The sequence below is a fragment of the Salvia hispanica genome, chromosome 5, assembly GCF_029641045.1.
Source record: "Salvia hispanica isolate PSC_SH4W2 chromosome 5, Shi_PSC_v1, whole genome shotgun sequence".
Classification (NCBI taxonomy): domain Eukaryota; kingdom Viridiplantae; phylum Streptophyta; class Magnoliopsida; order Lamiales; family Lamiaceae; genus Salvia; species Salvia hispanica.
In genome coordinates, this window is record NC_142696.1 from 5964653 (window position 1) to 5979592 (window position 14940).

The 14940-nt window shown below is 36.3% G+C and overlaps 2 protein-coding genes across 51 annotated transcripts in view; both read left to right on the plus strand.

Moving 5' to 3' along the window:
- Window positions 1-10990, plus strand: part of LOC125216834 (uncharacterized) — a 31610-nt gene extending 20620 nt beyond the window's left edge. For 27 of the 50 annotated variants that reach the window (XR_016130647.1, XR_016130655.1, XR_016130653.1 and 24 more), the window contains 7 exons: window positions 311-1133; window positions 1220-3487; window positions 3565-4386; window positions 4473-7637; window positions 7724-10057; window positions 10157-10299; window positions 10426-10990. Coding sequence is in view for 1 of the 50 variants with exons in the window: in XM_089058906.1 (XP_088915032.1) it covers window positions 6148-6191; window positions 9987-10057; window positions 10172-10299; window positions 10426-10539 (357 nt within the window). In the remaining 49 variants the exon portion in view is untranslated. The remainder of the gene's footprint in view (window positions 1-310; window positions 1134-1219; window positions 3488-3564; window positions 4387-4472; window positions 7638-7723; window positions 10058-10156; window positions 10300-10425) is intronic. The other 23 variants (XR_016130670.1, XR_016130665.1, XR_016130630.1 and 20 more) reach the window with 23 other exon arrangements.
- A 2600-nt stretch (window positions 10991-13590) lies between these two features.
- LOC148924260 (uncharacterized) lies at window positions 13591-14055 on the plus strand. The gene has a single exon (XM_089059032.1). It carries the CDS (start codon window positions 13591-13593, stop codon window positions 14053-14055), a length of 465 nt encoding a protein of 154 aa, XP_088915158.1.
- The last annotated feature ends 885 nt before the right edge of the window (window positions 14056-14940 follow it).

The following is a 14940-nucleotide window of genomic DNA, read 5'->3' on the forward strand; positions in this document are numbered from 1 at the left end:
ACATTTACAAAATGCTTGTCAATTTTCCTCATCCTTTATTCAATAAAGCTATGCCATTTGGAATGAGCTTATAGCATATTTGGAATAGGCTCCTGTATCAGAAGCTCAGGACAAGATATCTTTTATTATAAATTACTTTTCTACTATGAATGTTGAGGCTAAAGCTAAAGAGTTTAGCAAAATTCTGAATTCTCAATATTATCCTTGGTTCATGCAGTATATGGTTTTGAAGAATAGAGATTTAGTTTGCGAATACATCCCTTACCTGTCGTTTTCAGTTATTTTTGTCTAACGGTAATATTTTTGGCAGGGCAAGCATTGAAACAATGTTTCATGATTTGTACCTGAAGTTTCTTGATAAACCAAATTTGAAACCATTGAACAGAGATTGTGTAGGCCACTTGTGAAAACTGCACGGTCTGATTTTTCTACTTACGTTATTCATTTTGGGAAGCCGGTATTTATTCTTGGTATTTGTACTATGTCTAGTTCATCTTTGTGATCTTTATTTGTATCTTATTTCATTTTTCCACTTTGTTTGCAGGATCGAATTTATAAATACTGGTGATGCATTAGATATCATACAGACTATATATATACTATAGCCTTTCTTCTTGTATGAATTTATCTCAATTGTTGAGAGTTTAGTCATTGGAATCAGTGTGTTGTTAAAGGTATGCTTTATTTTAGCTTTTAACAAACTTGTAAAAACCCATTTCTGCTAGAAAATGAGTTGGCTAATGAAGCGAAAGAGGTTGAGATTCAGGTAAAAAAGGCCATATCATGTTCATCTGACTTATGTGCCCGCCGTTGCTACCCATGGCTGTTACTGAATTTGCCATTTCTCTCATACAAACTTTCGTTACGAATAATTCTAAAGATACAACAGAGCTTCACAATCTTATTGATGCTCTTACGTATTTTCCTAATTTTCTGCTTCCAGCAATGGCCGGAATATTATATCTAGAGTCCTTAAAAGTTTTCCTAATTTTTAAGCTTGCTGCAAGACCTTAATCCCCAGAGTCATTACAACAGCTGATTGAAATAGCTAAGAACCCTGCTAATTCTGGAAATTTATCTCCGTTGGCTGTTGGTAAAGAAGAAGAAATTGCACGAATCCCAGGGACAAAAAGGTTTGCAGAAATTTCTTTTATCTGACACTTGGTGCATTCCTACACACGCATTCACACTATCTAAAACCTTTTGTTCCTGGAACAAGGCAGGGAAGAATTCAAAGAGACAGAATTGGTGGATTTTGATGCTGCTGGTTTCTCTTAACAGGTACAAATATTGGATCTACCTTTGATTTCATATTTATGTATGCAGGCGGCAGTAGTATAATGATGGTTTTAGAAGAGATTTGATGCAGTTCTGTGTTATGTTTGTCATATGGGGGGGTTTGATAATGCTTGTGACCTCTACACATACTAAATAATGGTTTTATCTCCAACTCTCTATCTCCGTCTGACATGTTCTTGTGATTATGCTTGCAATTGACACATTATATAACTTACTTTGTTGGTACTCATAAAAGAAGGATGTTGTCTGCGAATTTTCTCAATTATTGTCTCCTGAACACAAATGAATGCTTTGGAATTTTTATCCACCGATCACTTACATTGCAGTCCCAACAATTTGTCTTCTTGTCTTTAAATTGATTTTCGAGATAACACAGGGGCGTCTTGTCTTGTGTTGTATTTGCATACGCATTTTAACATCCAGTTGATTTCCTAAAACATCTTTAACTGTGCCTCCTTCCCATTTTAAATGTTTAATTTCTTTTGGGCAAGGTTACTAAGGAGAGAAGGTTGATTGGATTAAGAAGTGGTGTCCTAGGGACCACATGTATAATGTTAAAAAAGTGATATGGCCCATTTAATTTTATCCATAAATTAGGTTGAATTATGTTTTCTAGTAATAATTTGTATGCACTGTGTTTGATTCCACGCGATAAATAATGGTCGGAGAGATGCGTGTATACACTAGTCACCTTGGGATGAACTTCTGTGGTGCGTGTGGGTACATGCATGTACTTTTTCCACTTTATGTGCTTTATTTTGTGTTAAACTAATGCTATAGTTTCCCCATTTTATGTTATTTAGGTTGCAATTTTAGTTGCCATGTTTCCATCAAGGATCTTGTCAATTTTTTAGTCTTTAGTCTATCTATAAGAGGAGATTATATGAAAAATGTAACCGATTCTTTCGTTTCTTTGGGCTACTGGCCATCTGCCGGGAATTTCGGATACGTTTTAGTTGCCATTGTTTTGTGTGAATGAACCATGTTTTGTAGTATTTTTGTAGACTATAAAATTTGGAACGGCTTTTTTCTTCAAATATTTCTCATAGAACATAATACTTTATTCTTCATTTTTTACTTTTGAAATGCTATGTCATATGTTAGTGCAACTTGTAGAAACGAGATCAAGACCCAAATCACGTCCAAGGCCTTAAATGCCCCCCCTTATGAGCGCAATCTGGAGTTGTGAGTTGAAGTTGCAACCGAAGCAGAAACAAAAGCCCAGAAGAAATTAGCTGCGTCGGAGGCTGAGATTAGCTGCTTTGTGATAATTCTTTTGTTTATAAAGAACTGTGTTTGCAATCCTGGATTCCCCTGTACCCCCAAACTAACCTAAAGATCTTATTTCGGATTTTACTAATTATTTTTCCCTATTATAATTAATAGAGTAGATGCTGACAGAGCTCTTGGTTCTCTCATTTGAGTAGTGAGATGGATAGCTCCTTGCATAGTTATCACAAATGATTAGAAGCAACTCAAGAGCTAAATATGCTGGAACAAGATTTAAACTTTATGACGACTAAAGAAAAAAAGAAGCTGACGCAGGAGAGAAATGTGGCTGATATAGTTTCAGATGCTGAAGCAAGAGACCTCAGATGCATGTAATCCCACGGCATGCAAAAGCTGCTCAACACACGCAGTAACCCCCTTCCCTTTCCCTTATTCTTCTTTTTGTTTGTTGGTCAATGTTTTGAGTCTTATCTGATATATCTGTAGTTGGTGACTGGCTAAAATGTGCTCTGAAAGAGATATAGGACTGATTGTGGTAAGAAGGTGAACTTTTTTACAAGAAACGCCTTACCGTATTTCCGTAAGTATAAACAACCAGCTCCATAATTTTGATGTATATATCTACTAGGAAATAGAGTATTCTGAGGCAACTTAGGCAGGTGAATGATGATATGGAAATGCTTATAGTTGCAAACATACATTTTCGTAGATCTATGACTATCTGACATTTTCAAAATGCTTGTCAATTTTCCTCATCCTTTATTCAATAAAGCTATGCCATTTGGAATGAGCTTATAGCATATTTGGAATAGGCTCCAGTATCAGAAGCTCGGGACAAGATATCTTTTATTATAAATTACTTGTCTACTATGAATGTTGAGGCTAAAGCTAAAGAGTTTAGCAAAATTCTGAATTCTCAATATTATCCTTGGTTCATGCAGTATATGGTTTTGAAGAGGTAGAGATTTAGTTTGCGAATACATCCCTTACCTGTCGTTTTCAGTTATTTTTGTCTAACGGTAATATTTTTGGCAGGGCAAGCATTGAAACAATGTTTCATGATTTGTACCTGAAGTTTCTTGATAAACCAAATTTGAAACCATTGAACAGAGATTGTGTAGGCCACTTGTGAAAACTGCACGGTCTGATTTTTCTACTTACGTTATTCATTTTGGGAAGCCGGTATTTATTCTTGGTATTTGTACTATGTCTAGTTCATCTTTGTGATCTTTATTTGTATCTTATTTCATTTTTCCACTTTGTTTGCAGGATCGAATTTATAAATACTGGTGATGCATTAGATACATACAGACTATATATATACTATAGCCTTTCTTCTTGTATGAATTTATCTCAATTGTTGAGAGTTTAGTCATTGGAATCAGTGTGTTGTTAAAGGTATGCTTTATTTTAGCATTTAAGAAACTTGTAAAAACCCATTTCTGCTAGAAAATGAGTTGGCTAATGAAGCGAAAGAGGTTGAGATTCAGGTAAAAAAGGCCATATCATGTTCATCTGACTTATGTGCCCGCCGTTGCTACCCATGGCTGTTACTGAATTTGCCATTTCTCTCATACAAACTTTCGTTACGAATAATTCTAAAGATATAACAGAGCTTCACAATCTTATTGATGCTCTTACGTATTTTCCTAATTTTCTGCTTCCAGCAATGGCCGGAATATTATATCTAGAGTCCTTAAAAGTTTTCCTAATTTTTCAGCTTGCTGCAAGACCTTAATCCCCAGAGTCATTACAACAGCTGATTGAAATAGCTAAGAACCCTGCTAATTCTGGAAATTTATCTCCGTTGGCTGTTGGTAAAGAAGAAGAAATTGCACGAATCCCAGGGACAAAAAGGTTTGCAGAAATTTCTTTTATCTGACACTTGGTGCATTCCTACACACGCATTCACACTATCTAAAACCTTTTGTTCCTGGAACAAGGCAGGGAAGAATTCAAAGAGACAGAATTGGTGGATTTTGATGCTGCTGGTTTCTCTTAACAAGTACAAATATTGGATCTACCTTTGATTTCATATTTATGTATGCAGGCGGCAGTAGTATAATGATTGTTTTAGAAGAGATTTGATGCAGTTCTGTGTTATGTTTGTCATATGGGGGGGTTTGATAATGCTTGTGACCTCTACACACACTAAATAATGGTTTTATCTCCAACTCTCTATCTCCGTCTGACATGTTCATGTGATTATGCTTGCAATTGACACATTATATAACTTACTTTGTTGGTATTCATAAAAGAAGGATGTTGTCTGCGAATTTTCTCAATTATTGTCTCCTGAACACAAATGAATGCTTTGGAATTTTTATCCACCGATCGCTTACATTGCAGTCCCAACAATTTGTCTTCTTGTCTTTAAATTGATTTTCAAGATAACACAGGGGCGTCTTGTCTTGTGTTGCATTTGCATACGCATTTTAACATCCAGTTGATTTCCTAAAACATCTTTAACTGTGCCTCCTTCCCATTTTAAATGTTTAATTTCTTTTGGGTAAGGTTACTAAGGAGAGAAGGTTGATTGGATTAAGAAGTGGTGTCCTAGGGACCACATGTATAATGTTAAAAAAGTGATATGGCCCATTTAATTTTATCCATAAATTAGGTTGAATTATGCTTTCAAGTAATAATTTGTATGCACTGTGTTTGATTCCACGCGATAAATAATGGTCGGAGAGATGCGTGTATACACTAGTCATCTTGGGATGAACTTCTGTGGTGCGTGTGGGTACATGCATGTAATTTTTCCACTTTATGTGCTTTATTTTGTGTTAAACTAATGCTATAGTTTCCCCATTTTATGTTATTTAGGTTGCAATTTTAGTTGCCATGTTTCCATCAAGGATCTTGTCAATTTTTTAGTCTTTAGTCTATCTATAAGAGGAGATTATATGAAAAATGTAACCGATTCTTTCGTTTCTTTGGGCTACTGGCCATCTGCCGGGAATTTCGGATACATTTTAGTTGCCGTTGTTTTGTGTGAATGAACCATGTTTTGTAGTATTTCTGTAGACTATAAAATTTGGAACGGCTTTTTTCTTCAAATATTTCTCATAGAACATCATACTTTATTCTTCTTTTTTTACTTTTGAAATGCTATGTCATATGTTAGTGCAACTTGTAGAAACGAGATCAAGACCCAAATCACGTCCAAGGCCTTAAATGCCCCCCCTTATGAGCGCAATCTGGAGTTGTGAGTTGAAGTTGCAACCGAAGCAGAAACAAAAGCCCAGAAGAAATTAGCTGCGTCGGAGGCTGAGATTAGCTGCTTTGTGATAATTCTTTTGTTTATAAAGAACTGTGTTTGCAATCCTGGATTCCCATGTACCCCCAAACTAACCTAAAGATCTTATTTCGGATTTTACTAATTATTTTTCCCTATTATAATTAATAGAGTAGATGCTGACAGAGCTCTTGGTTCTCTCATTTGAGTAGTGAGATGGATAGCTCCTTGCATAGTTATCACAAATGATTAGAAGCAACTCAAGAGCTAAATATGCTGGAACAAGATTTAAACTTTACGACGACTAAAGAAGAAAAGAAGCTGACGCAGGAGAGAAATGTGGCTGATATAGTTTCTGAAGCTGAAGCAAGAGACCTCAGATGCATGTAATCCCACGGCATGCAAAAGCTGCTCAACACACGCAGTAACCCCCTTCCCTTTCCCTTATTCTTCTTTTTGTTTGTTGGTCAATGTTTTGAGTCTTATCTGATATATCTGTAGTTGGTGACTGGCTAAAATGTGCTCTGAAAGAGATATAGGATTGATTGTGGTAAGAAGGTGAACTTTTTTACAAGAAACGCCTTACCGTATTTCCGTAAGTATAAACAACCAGCTCCATAATTTTGATGTATATCTACTAGGAAATAGAGTATTCTGAGGCAACTTAGGCAGGTGAATGATGATATGGAAATGCTTATAGTTGCAAACATACATTTTCGTAGATCTATGACTATCTGACATTTACAAAATGCTTGTCAATTTTCCTCATCCTTTATTCAATAAAGCTATGCCATTTGGAATGAGCTTATAGCATATTTGGAATAGGCTCCTGTATCAGAAGCTCAGGACAAGATATCTTTTCTTATAAATTACTTGTCTACTATGAATGTTGAGGCTAAAGCTAAAGAGTTTAGCAAAATTCTGAATTCTCAATATTATCCTTGGTTCATGCAGTATATGGTTTTGAAGAGGTAGAGATTTAGTTTGCGAATACATCCCTTACCTGTCGTTTTCAGTTATTTTTGTCTAACGGTAATATTTTTGGCAGGGCAAGCATTGAAACAATGTTTCATGATTTGTACCTGAAGTTTCTTGATAAACCAAATTTGAAACCATTGAACAGAGATTGTGTAGGCCACTTGTGAAAACTGCACGGTCTGATTTTTCTACTTGCGTTATTCATTTTGGGAAGCCGGTATTTATTCTTGGTATTTGTACTATGTCTAGTTCATCTTTGTGATCTTTATTTGTATCTTATTTCATTTTTCCACTTTGTTTGCAGGATCGAATTTATAAATACTGGTGATGCATTAGATACATACAGACTATATATATACTGTAGCCTTTCTTCTTGTATGAATTTATCTCAATTGTTGAGAGTTTAGTCATTGGAATCAGTGTGTTGTTAAAGGTATGCTTTATGTTAGCTTTTAACAAACTTGTAAAAACCCATTTCTGCTAGAAAATGAGTTGGCTAATGAAGCGAAAGAGGTTGAGATTCAGGTAAAAAAGGCCATATCATGTTCATCTGACTTATGTGCCCGCCGTTGCTACCCATGGCTGTTACTGAATTTGCCATTTCTCTCATACAAACTTTCGTTACGAATAATTCTAAAGATATAACAGAGCTTCACAATCTTATTGATGCTCTTACGTATTTTCCTAATTTTCTGCTTCCAGCAATGGCCGGAATATTATATCTAGAGTCCTTAAAAGTTTTCCTAAGTTTTCAGCTTGCTGCAAGGCCTTAATCCCCAGAGTCATTACAACAGCTGATTGAAATAGCTAAGAACCCTGCTAATTCTGGAAATTTATCTCCGTTGGCTGTTGGTAAAGAAGAAGAAATTGCACGAATCCCAGGGACAAAAAGGTTTGCAGAAATTTCTTTTATCTGACACTTGGTGCATTCCTACACACGCATTCACACTATCTAAAACCTTTTGTTCCTGGAACAAGGCAGGGAAGAATTCAAAGAGACAGAATTGGTGGATTTTGATGCTGCTGGTTTCTCTTAACAGGTACAAATATTGGATCTACCTTTGATTTCATATTTATGTATGCAGGCGGCAGTAGTATAATGATGGTTTTAGAAGAGATTTGATGCAGTTCTGTGTTATGTTTGTCATATGGGGGGGTTTGATAATGCTTGTGACCTCTACACATACTAAATAATGGTTTTATCTCCAACTCTCTATCTCCGTCTGACATGTTCTTGTGATTATGCTTGCAATTGACACATTATATAACTTACTTTGTTGGTATTCATAAAAGAAGGATGTTGTCTGCGAATTTTCTCAATTATTGTCTCCTGAACACAAATGAATGCTTTGGAATTTTTATCCACCGATCACTTACATTGCAGTCCCAACAATTTGTCTTCTTGTCTTTAAATTGATTTTCGAGATAACACAGGGGCGTCTTGTCTTGTGTTGCATTTGCATACGCATTTTAACATCCAGTTGATTTCCTAAAACATCTTTAACTGTGCCTCCTTCCCATTTTAAATGTTTAATTTCTTTTGGGCAAGGTTACTAAGGAGAGAAGGTTGATTGGATTAAGAAGTGGTGTCCTAGGGACCACATGTATAATGTTAAAAAAGTGATATGGCCCATTTAATTTTATCCATAAATTAGGTTGAATTATGTTTTCAAGTAATAATTTGTATGCACTGTGTTTGATTCCACGCGATAAATAATGGTCGGAGAGATGCGTGTATACACTAGTCATCTTGGGATGAACTTCTGTGGTGCGTGTGGGTACATGCATGTAATTTTTCCACTTTATGTGCTTTATTTTGTGTTAAACTAATGCTTAGTTTCCCCATTTTATGTTATTTAGGTTGCAATTTTAGTTGCCATGTTTCCATCAAGGATCTTGTCAATTTTTTAGTCTTTAGTCTATCTATAAGAGGAGATTATATGAAAAATGTAACCGATTCTTTCGTTTTTTTGGGCTACTGGCCATCTGCCGGAAATTTCGGATACGTTTTAGTTGCCATTGTTTTGTGTGAATGAACCATGTTTTGTAGTATTTTTGTAGACTAGAAAATTTGGAACGGCTTTTTTCTTCAAATATTTCTTGTAGAACATCATACTTTATTCTTCTTTTTTTACTTTTGAAATGCTATGTCATATGTTAGTGCAACTTGTAGAAACGAGATCAAGACCCAAATCACGTCCAAGGCCTTAAATGCCCCCCCTTATGAGCGCAATCTGGAGTTGTGAGTTGAAGTTGCAACCGAAGCAGAAACAAAAGCCCAGAAGAAATTAGCTGCGTCGGAGGCTGAGATTAGCTGCTTTGTGATAATTCTTTTGTTTATAAAGAACTGTGTTTGCAATCCTGGATTCCCCTGTACCCCCAAACTAACCTAAAGATCTTATTTCGGATTTTACTAATTATTTTTCCCTATTATAATTAATAGAGTAGATGCTGACAGAGCTCTTGGTTCTCTCATTTGAGTAGTGAGATGGATAGCTCCTTGCATAGTTATCACAAATGATTAGAAGCAACTCAAGAGCTAAATATGCTGGAACAAGATTTAAACTTTACGACGACTAAAGAAGAAAAGAAGCTGACGCAGGAGAGAAATGTGGCTGATATAGTTTCTGAAGCTGAAGCAAGAGACCTCAGATGCATGTAATCCCACGGCATGCAAAAGCTGCTTAACACACGCAATAACCCCCTTCCCTTTCTCTTATTCTTCTTTTTGTTTGTTGGTCAATGTTTTGAGTCTTATCTGATATATCTGTAGTTGGTGATTGGCTAAAATATGCTCTGACAGAGATATAGGACTGATTGTGGTAAGAAGGTGAACTTTTTTTACAAGAAACGCCTTACCGAATTTCCGTAAGTATAAACAACCAGCTCCATAATTTTGATGTATGACTACTAGGAAATAGAATATTCTGAGGCAACTAAGGCAGGTGAATGATGATATTGAATTGCTTATAGTTGCAAACATACATTTTCGTAGATCTATGACTATCTGACATTTACAAAATGCTTGTCAATTTTCCTCATCCTTTATTCTATAAAGCTATGCCATTTGGAATGAGCTTATAGGCCTCTTTCCTTGTGCAGTCATTTGATGATGTTTTGCTTGGACATACTTTGTCGTCCCGACCAAATTGTGCTTGGTCGTGTTATGATCAGCTTGTGGTTCTTTGTCAGTATGTAGTGTGTTTATTTATAGTATGTCTAGTGTGTTTATGTGCTGCAGATTGAATGGGTGGGGTAAAGATGGTTTTGATGTCATTCTAACAAAAATGGAGAAACAAATTAGCGTGCCAGGTAGAAATTTATTTTAAACTATCGCCCACCATCTATTACTTTAGGAATGTAAAGAATCAAGCATGATACTCAATCTGTTAGTCTAAATTTTTCATTTAGTTGTTTAATTTTCAGGAACCATTTCCTCTCCATACTATTTGTGGCTCTATTTGGAAGATGTTGATGGTCAACAATCTTTTCTAAAAACCGCCATCTCTACACCACATGAAATATTTACATTTGCTCATTCCGAAAGGCAGCTGGTACGTTTGCTACAAATGTTAAGCTGTTTCCAAATGAACTAGTGACTGCTTGTCACTTTTCCTTATCTTTTTTCAGTAAAGCTATGCCATTAGGAATGACCTTATAGTGCTTTTTTCCTTGTGCAGTCCTTTGATGATGCTGTGTTTGGACATTCATTGCCATCCGGACCATATTGTGCTTGGCCGTGTTATGATCTGTTGATAGTTCTTTATCAGAATGTAGTGTGTTTATTTACATAGTAAATGTCATTTTGGTCCTAAACATTTGTCTAAATATGAATTTGGTCAAACACATTAATTTTTTGAAAAACGGGTCCATAACAAATACCCTTTTCTTGATGGTTCCGAGAAAAAAATAACGGTTAACGCTAATTGTACAGTGGCATGACCGTTAGTTTTTCGACGAAGCTGTCAAAAAAGGACCACTCCGACGAGGATTTCATTTGTTATCGACCAGTTTTTTAAAAGTGAATGTTTTGGACCGAATTCGTATTTTGATCATACGTTTAGGACCAAAATTGATCTTTACTCTTATTTATAATGTGTAGTGTTTTTATTTATTTAGTTTGTGTAGTGGTGTATATGTGTGCAATGTAGTGTATTTCGTTATAGTGTGTACAATTTGTAGTGTGTGAAATATATGTTGTGTAGTTTATGTATATTATATGCAGCATGTGTTTTGAGTGTGTAATTTGTGTATAGTTGTGTGTAGTGTGTGTTTTTCTTTGTATAGTGTCTATTTAGCATATAATATGTGTGATGCGTGTAGTGTCTATGTATATTGTAGGCAGATTTTATGTATATTGTGTGCATTCGGTGTATTTTGTGTGGTATGTACAATGTGTGTTTTTTGTTTGCAATATGTGTGAGTGTGTGTATTTTGGTTATAGTATGTGCAATGTGTGTATTGTATGGTGTGTGCAGCGTGTGTATTTCTTTTTAGAGTTTGTGTAGTGTGTTTATTTATTCATTTTTAAATATTAAATGTTGTGTGTGCAAGTGTGTAATTGTGTGTATGGTATATTTTGTGTATAGTGTGTACTGCGCATATGTGCGCTATGTAGTGTATTTTGTTATAATGTGTACAATTTGTAGTGTGTGAAATGTGTTGTCTATAGTATAAAAAAAATATGCGTTGTGTAGTGTAGGTATAGTATGTGTTTTCTGTATATAATGTATGTGGTGGGTGTAGTCTCTATAGTGTATATTGTAGACCAGCAATGTGTGGTGTAATGTGCGTATTTAGTTTTTTATTTAGTTTGCGTAGTGTGTATTTTAAGTGCAATATGTAATTATGTGTAGTGTGTGTATTTTGTGTGCAATATGTGATTATGTGTAGTGTGTGTACTTTTGTGCAATGTGTGTAGTGTATGTTGGTGTGTTCATTGTGTGTGTTTTGAGAATAATGTGTATATTTTTATATTAGTATGTGTAGTGTGTTTTATTTATTTACTTTTTAAATAGTAAATGTAGTATTTTGTGTATTGTTTATAGTATGTGTTGTAGTGTGTGTATTTATTTATTTATTTATTTTATTTTTAAATAGTAAATGTAGTGTGTGCAATGTCTACTTAGTATAGTGTGTATTTTGGGTGTTGTGTGTTGTAGTGTATGTTTATTTTGTGTGTAATGTGTGGAGTGTGTACGGTTCATAACAATGTGTGTAGTGTGTGTTTTTTTTTATAGTATTTTTTTAGTGTTTATAATGTGTGTGGTGGGCGTAGTGTCTAGTGTTATATTGTAGGCATTATGTAATGTGTCTATTTAGTGTATTTAGTGTATGTAGTGTGTGTAGTTGTGTTCATTGTGTACAATGTGTGTGTTTTGAGTATAATGATTACTTTTTATTATTATGTGTACGGTTTATAACCATGTGTGTAGTGTGTGAGTTTTTTTGTATAGTATTCTCTCCGTCCATGATTAGGAGTCCCAGTCACTTTTGCGCACCCGTTTTATAAAATAATAAAAAATAGTTAAAGTGGAGAAATGGTAAATTAAGAGAGAGAATAATGTTGACAAGAGTCTTCTCAACATTATTTTCTTTTTTACTTTACCATTTCTCCACTCTAACTATTTTTTATCATTTTTATAAAATAGGTGCGTAAAAGTAACCGGGACTCCTAATCGCGGACGGAGGGAGTATTTTTTTTAGTGTGTATAATGTATGTGCTGGGTGTGTAGTGTCTAGTGTTATATTGTAGGCATTGTGTAATGTGTGTATTTAGTGTATGTAGTGTGTGTGCAATATGTGTAGTTGTGTTCATTGTATGCAGTGTGTGTGTTTAGAGTATAATGTCTACTTAGTATAGTGTGTATCTTGGGTATTGTGTGTTGTAGTGTGTGTTTATTTTGTGTGTAATGGTGTGGAGTGTGTACGGTTTATAACCATGTGTGTTTTTTGTATAGTATTTTTTTTAGTGTGTGTGATGGGTGTAGTGTCTAGTGTTATATTAGGCACTGTGTATTTAGTGTATTTAGTGTGTGTATTTAGTGTATGTACTGTGTGTGCAATGTGTGTAGTTGTGTTCATTGTGTGCAGTGTGTTCATTGAGTATAATGATTACTTTTCATTATTATGTAATGTGTTTATTTATATATTTATTTTTTAAATAGTAAATGCAATGTGTACAATGTCTATAGTGTGTATTTTGTGTTTTGATTGTTGTATGTGTGTATTTTGATTATTGAATGTTGTAAATTTAGTGTGTATTTATTTATTTATTTTTAAGTAAATTATAGTGTATATTGTGTGGTGTGGTGTAGTGTATTTATTTGGTGTATAATGTGTATTTTGTGTGATTGTAGTGTGTAGTGTGTATTTTGGTTATAGCATATGCAATGTGTAATGTAACGTGTGTGTTCATTGCGTACAATGTGTGTTTTCTAAAATTTGTGGTAGTGTGCATTTATTTGTGGCCCGGTCGCGGTGCCCACGAGAGCGCCACGATTGTGGCTAGGCCGCGGCGCTCATGTTGCAGCGGCCACGGCCCGCGGCTCAGCCGCGGCTCCCCTTTTTCGATTTATTTTTTTTTATATTCATTCTATAAATATACCCATTTTTTCCCAATTTTTTACACCATTCCAATCTCCACTCTTTTCATTTTATCACCAATTCTACTTTTGAAAAATGAGTTCCAACAATTGATGGATAGGGAGTTCGATGAACTCGTTCAAGAGGTGCAACGGGAAGCAGAAGAGGAGGAGGAGGAGGAGGCGGCGGCGGCGTTCGTTCACCCGTTCTATCATCGGCGGACCATCTGCCGTGACCATGTCGGGGCACACCAGCGGTTGATGGAAGACTATTTTGGCGATGACCCCCGTTACCTAGCAAAGATTTTCCGTCGCCGCTACAGAATGTTGCAACGGTTATTCATCCGTATAGCGACTACATTAGCGCAGCGGTACAAGTGCTTCATACTGAGCAGTGATGCTAGCGGCCGACCCAGGTTGTCGACATATCATAAGTGTACCGCTGCAATTAGGCAGCTTGCCTATGTCGGACCCGCTGATATGTTCAACGAATACCTACAGTTGGGTGAAACAACTGCCCTAACCACGCTGAGGCAGTTTTGCAATAGTATCCAGGCCATCTTCGGTCCGGAGTATCTACGGAAGCCAAATGCCGATGAGTGCCAGAGATTGATAGATATGCACGGGAGAGTGCATAATTTTTCCGGAGATGTTGGGCAGCATCGATTGCATGCACTGGGAGTGGAGAAACTGTCCGGTTGCTTGGAAGGGGCAGTTTACATCTAGATTCAAAGGGAGACACCCAAAAATGATACTGGAAGCTGTTGTAGACTACCGATTGCGAATCTGGCATGCATATTTTGGTGTCGCGGGGTCGAACAACGACATCAACGTACTGCATTCGTCTCATCTCTTCAATGATGAGTGTCCTAAGGGTCCGACGGTCAGATTCATGGCCAACGGGACGCGGTACAACAGGGAATACTACTTAGCCGATGGGATATACCCTCGTTGGCCCGTGTTTGTCAAGACGATCTGGCAGCCGGTTGGGCCGAAACAATCCTATTTCGCGGCCAAACAAGAGAGTGCTAGGAAGGATGTTGAGCGTGCTTTTGGTGTCCTCCAAGCACGATGGGCCATTCTACGGTGCACGGTTCGACAATGGCACGAAAATGATGTCGCCTCCATTATGTATGCATGTATCATATTGCACAATATGATAATAGATGACGAAGGATATTCTGCAGAGTACTGGGCACCGGAAGAGGGTGCTAGTACAAGTCACGGTATTGCAACCGCCCCACTGCAGATGGGTGTACCGCGTAGTAATGCATATTTGATCCAACGTTTCGCCGATATGCAGAGGGAAACATCACATACGACACTGCAGGCTGATATGGTCGAAGAGGTTTGGAATCGTAGGGGAGAAGGGGGTAGAGTGTGATACGCGTTGGGAATGTAGTTTATGAGACGTCGAAAATTTTCGTTGTATAATTTTACCCCTTTCTATAATACAACGAAGATTTTGTTTTAATTTTAGGTCTTATGCATTTTTTCAATTATTATAGTCCAATAACTTTTATTGTAGTAGAATTAAAATATAAACAAAATGAAAAAAATTAAATTATTTGGTGGCTTGAGCATGTCCACTACTAGTGGAAAATATGGGCG

Bases quoted from the DNA above. Each gene is read 5' to 3' on its own strand.
- LOC148924260 (XM_089059032.1), top strand. From the start codon at position 13,591: ATGGAAGACTATTTTGGCGATGACCCCCGTTACCTAGCAAAGATTTTC.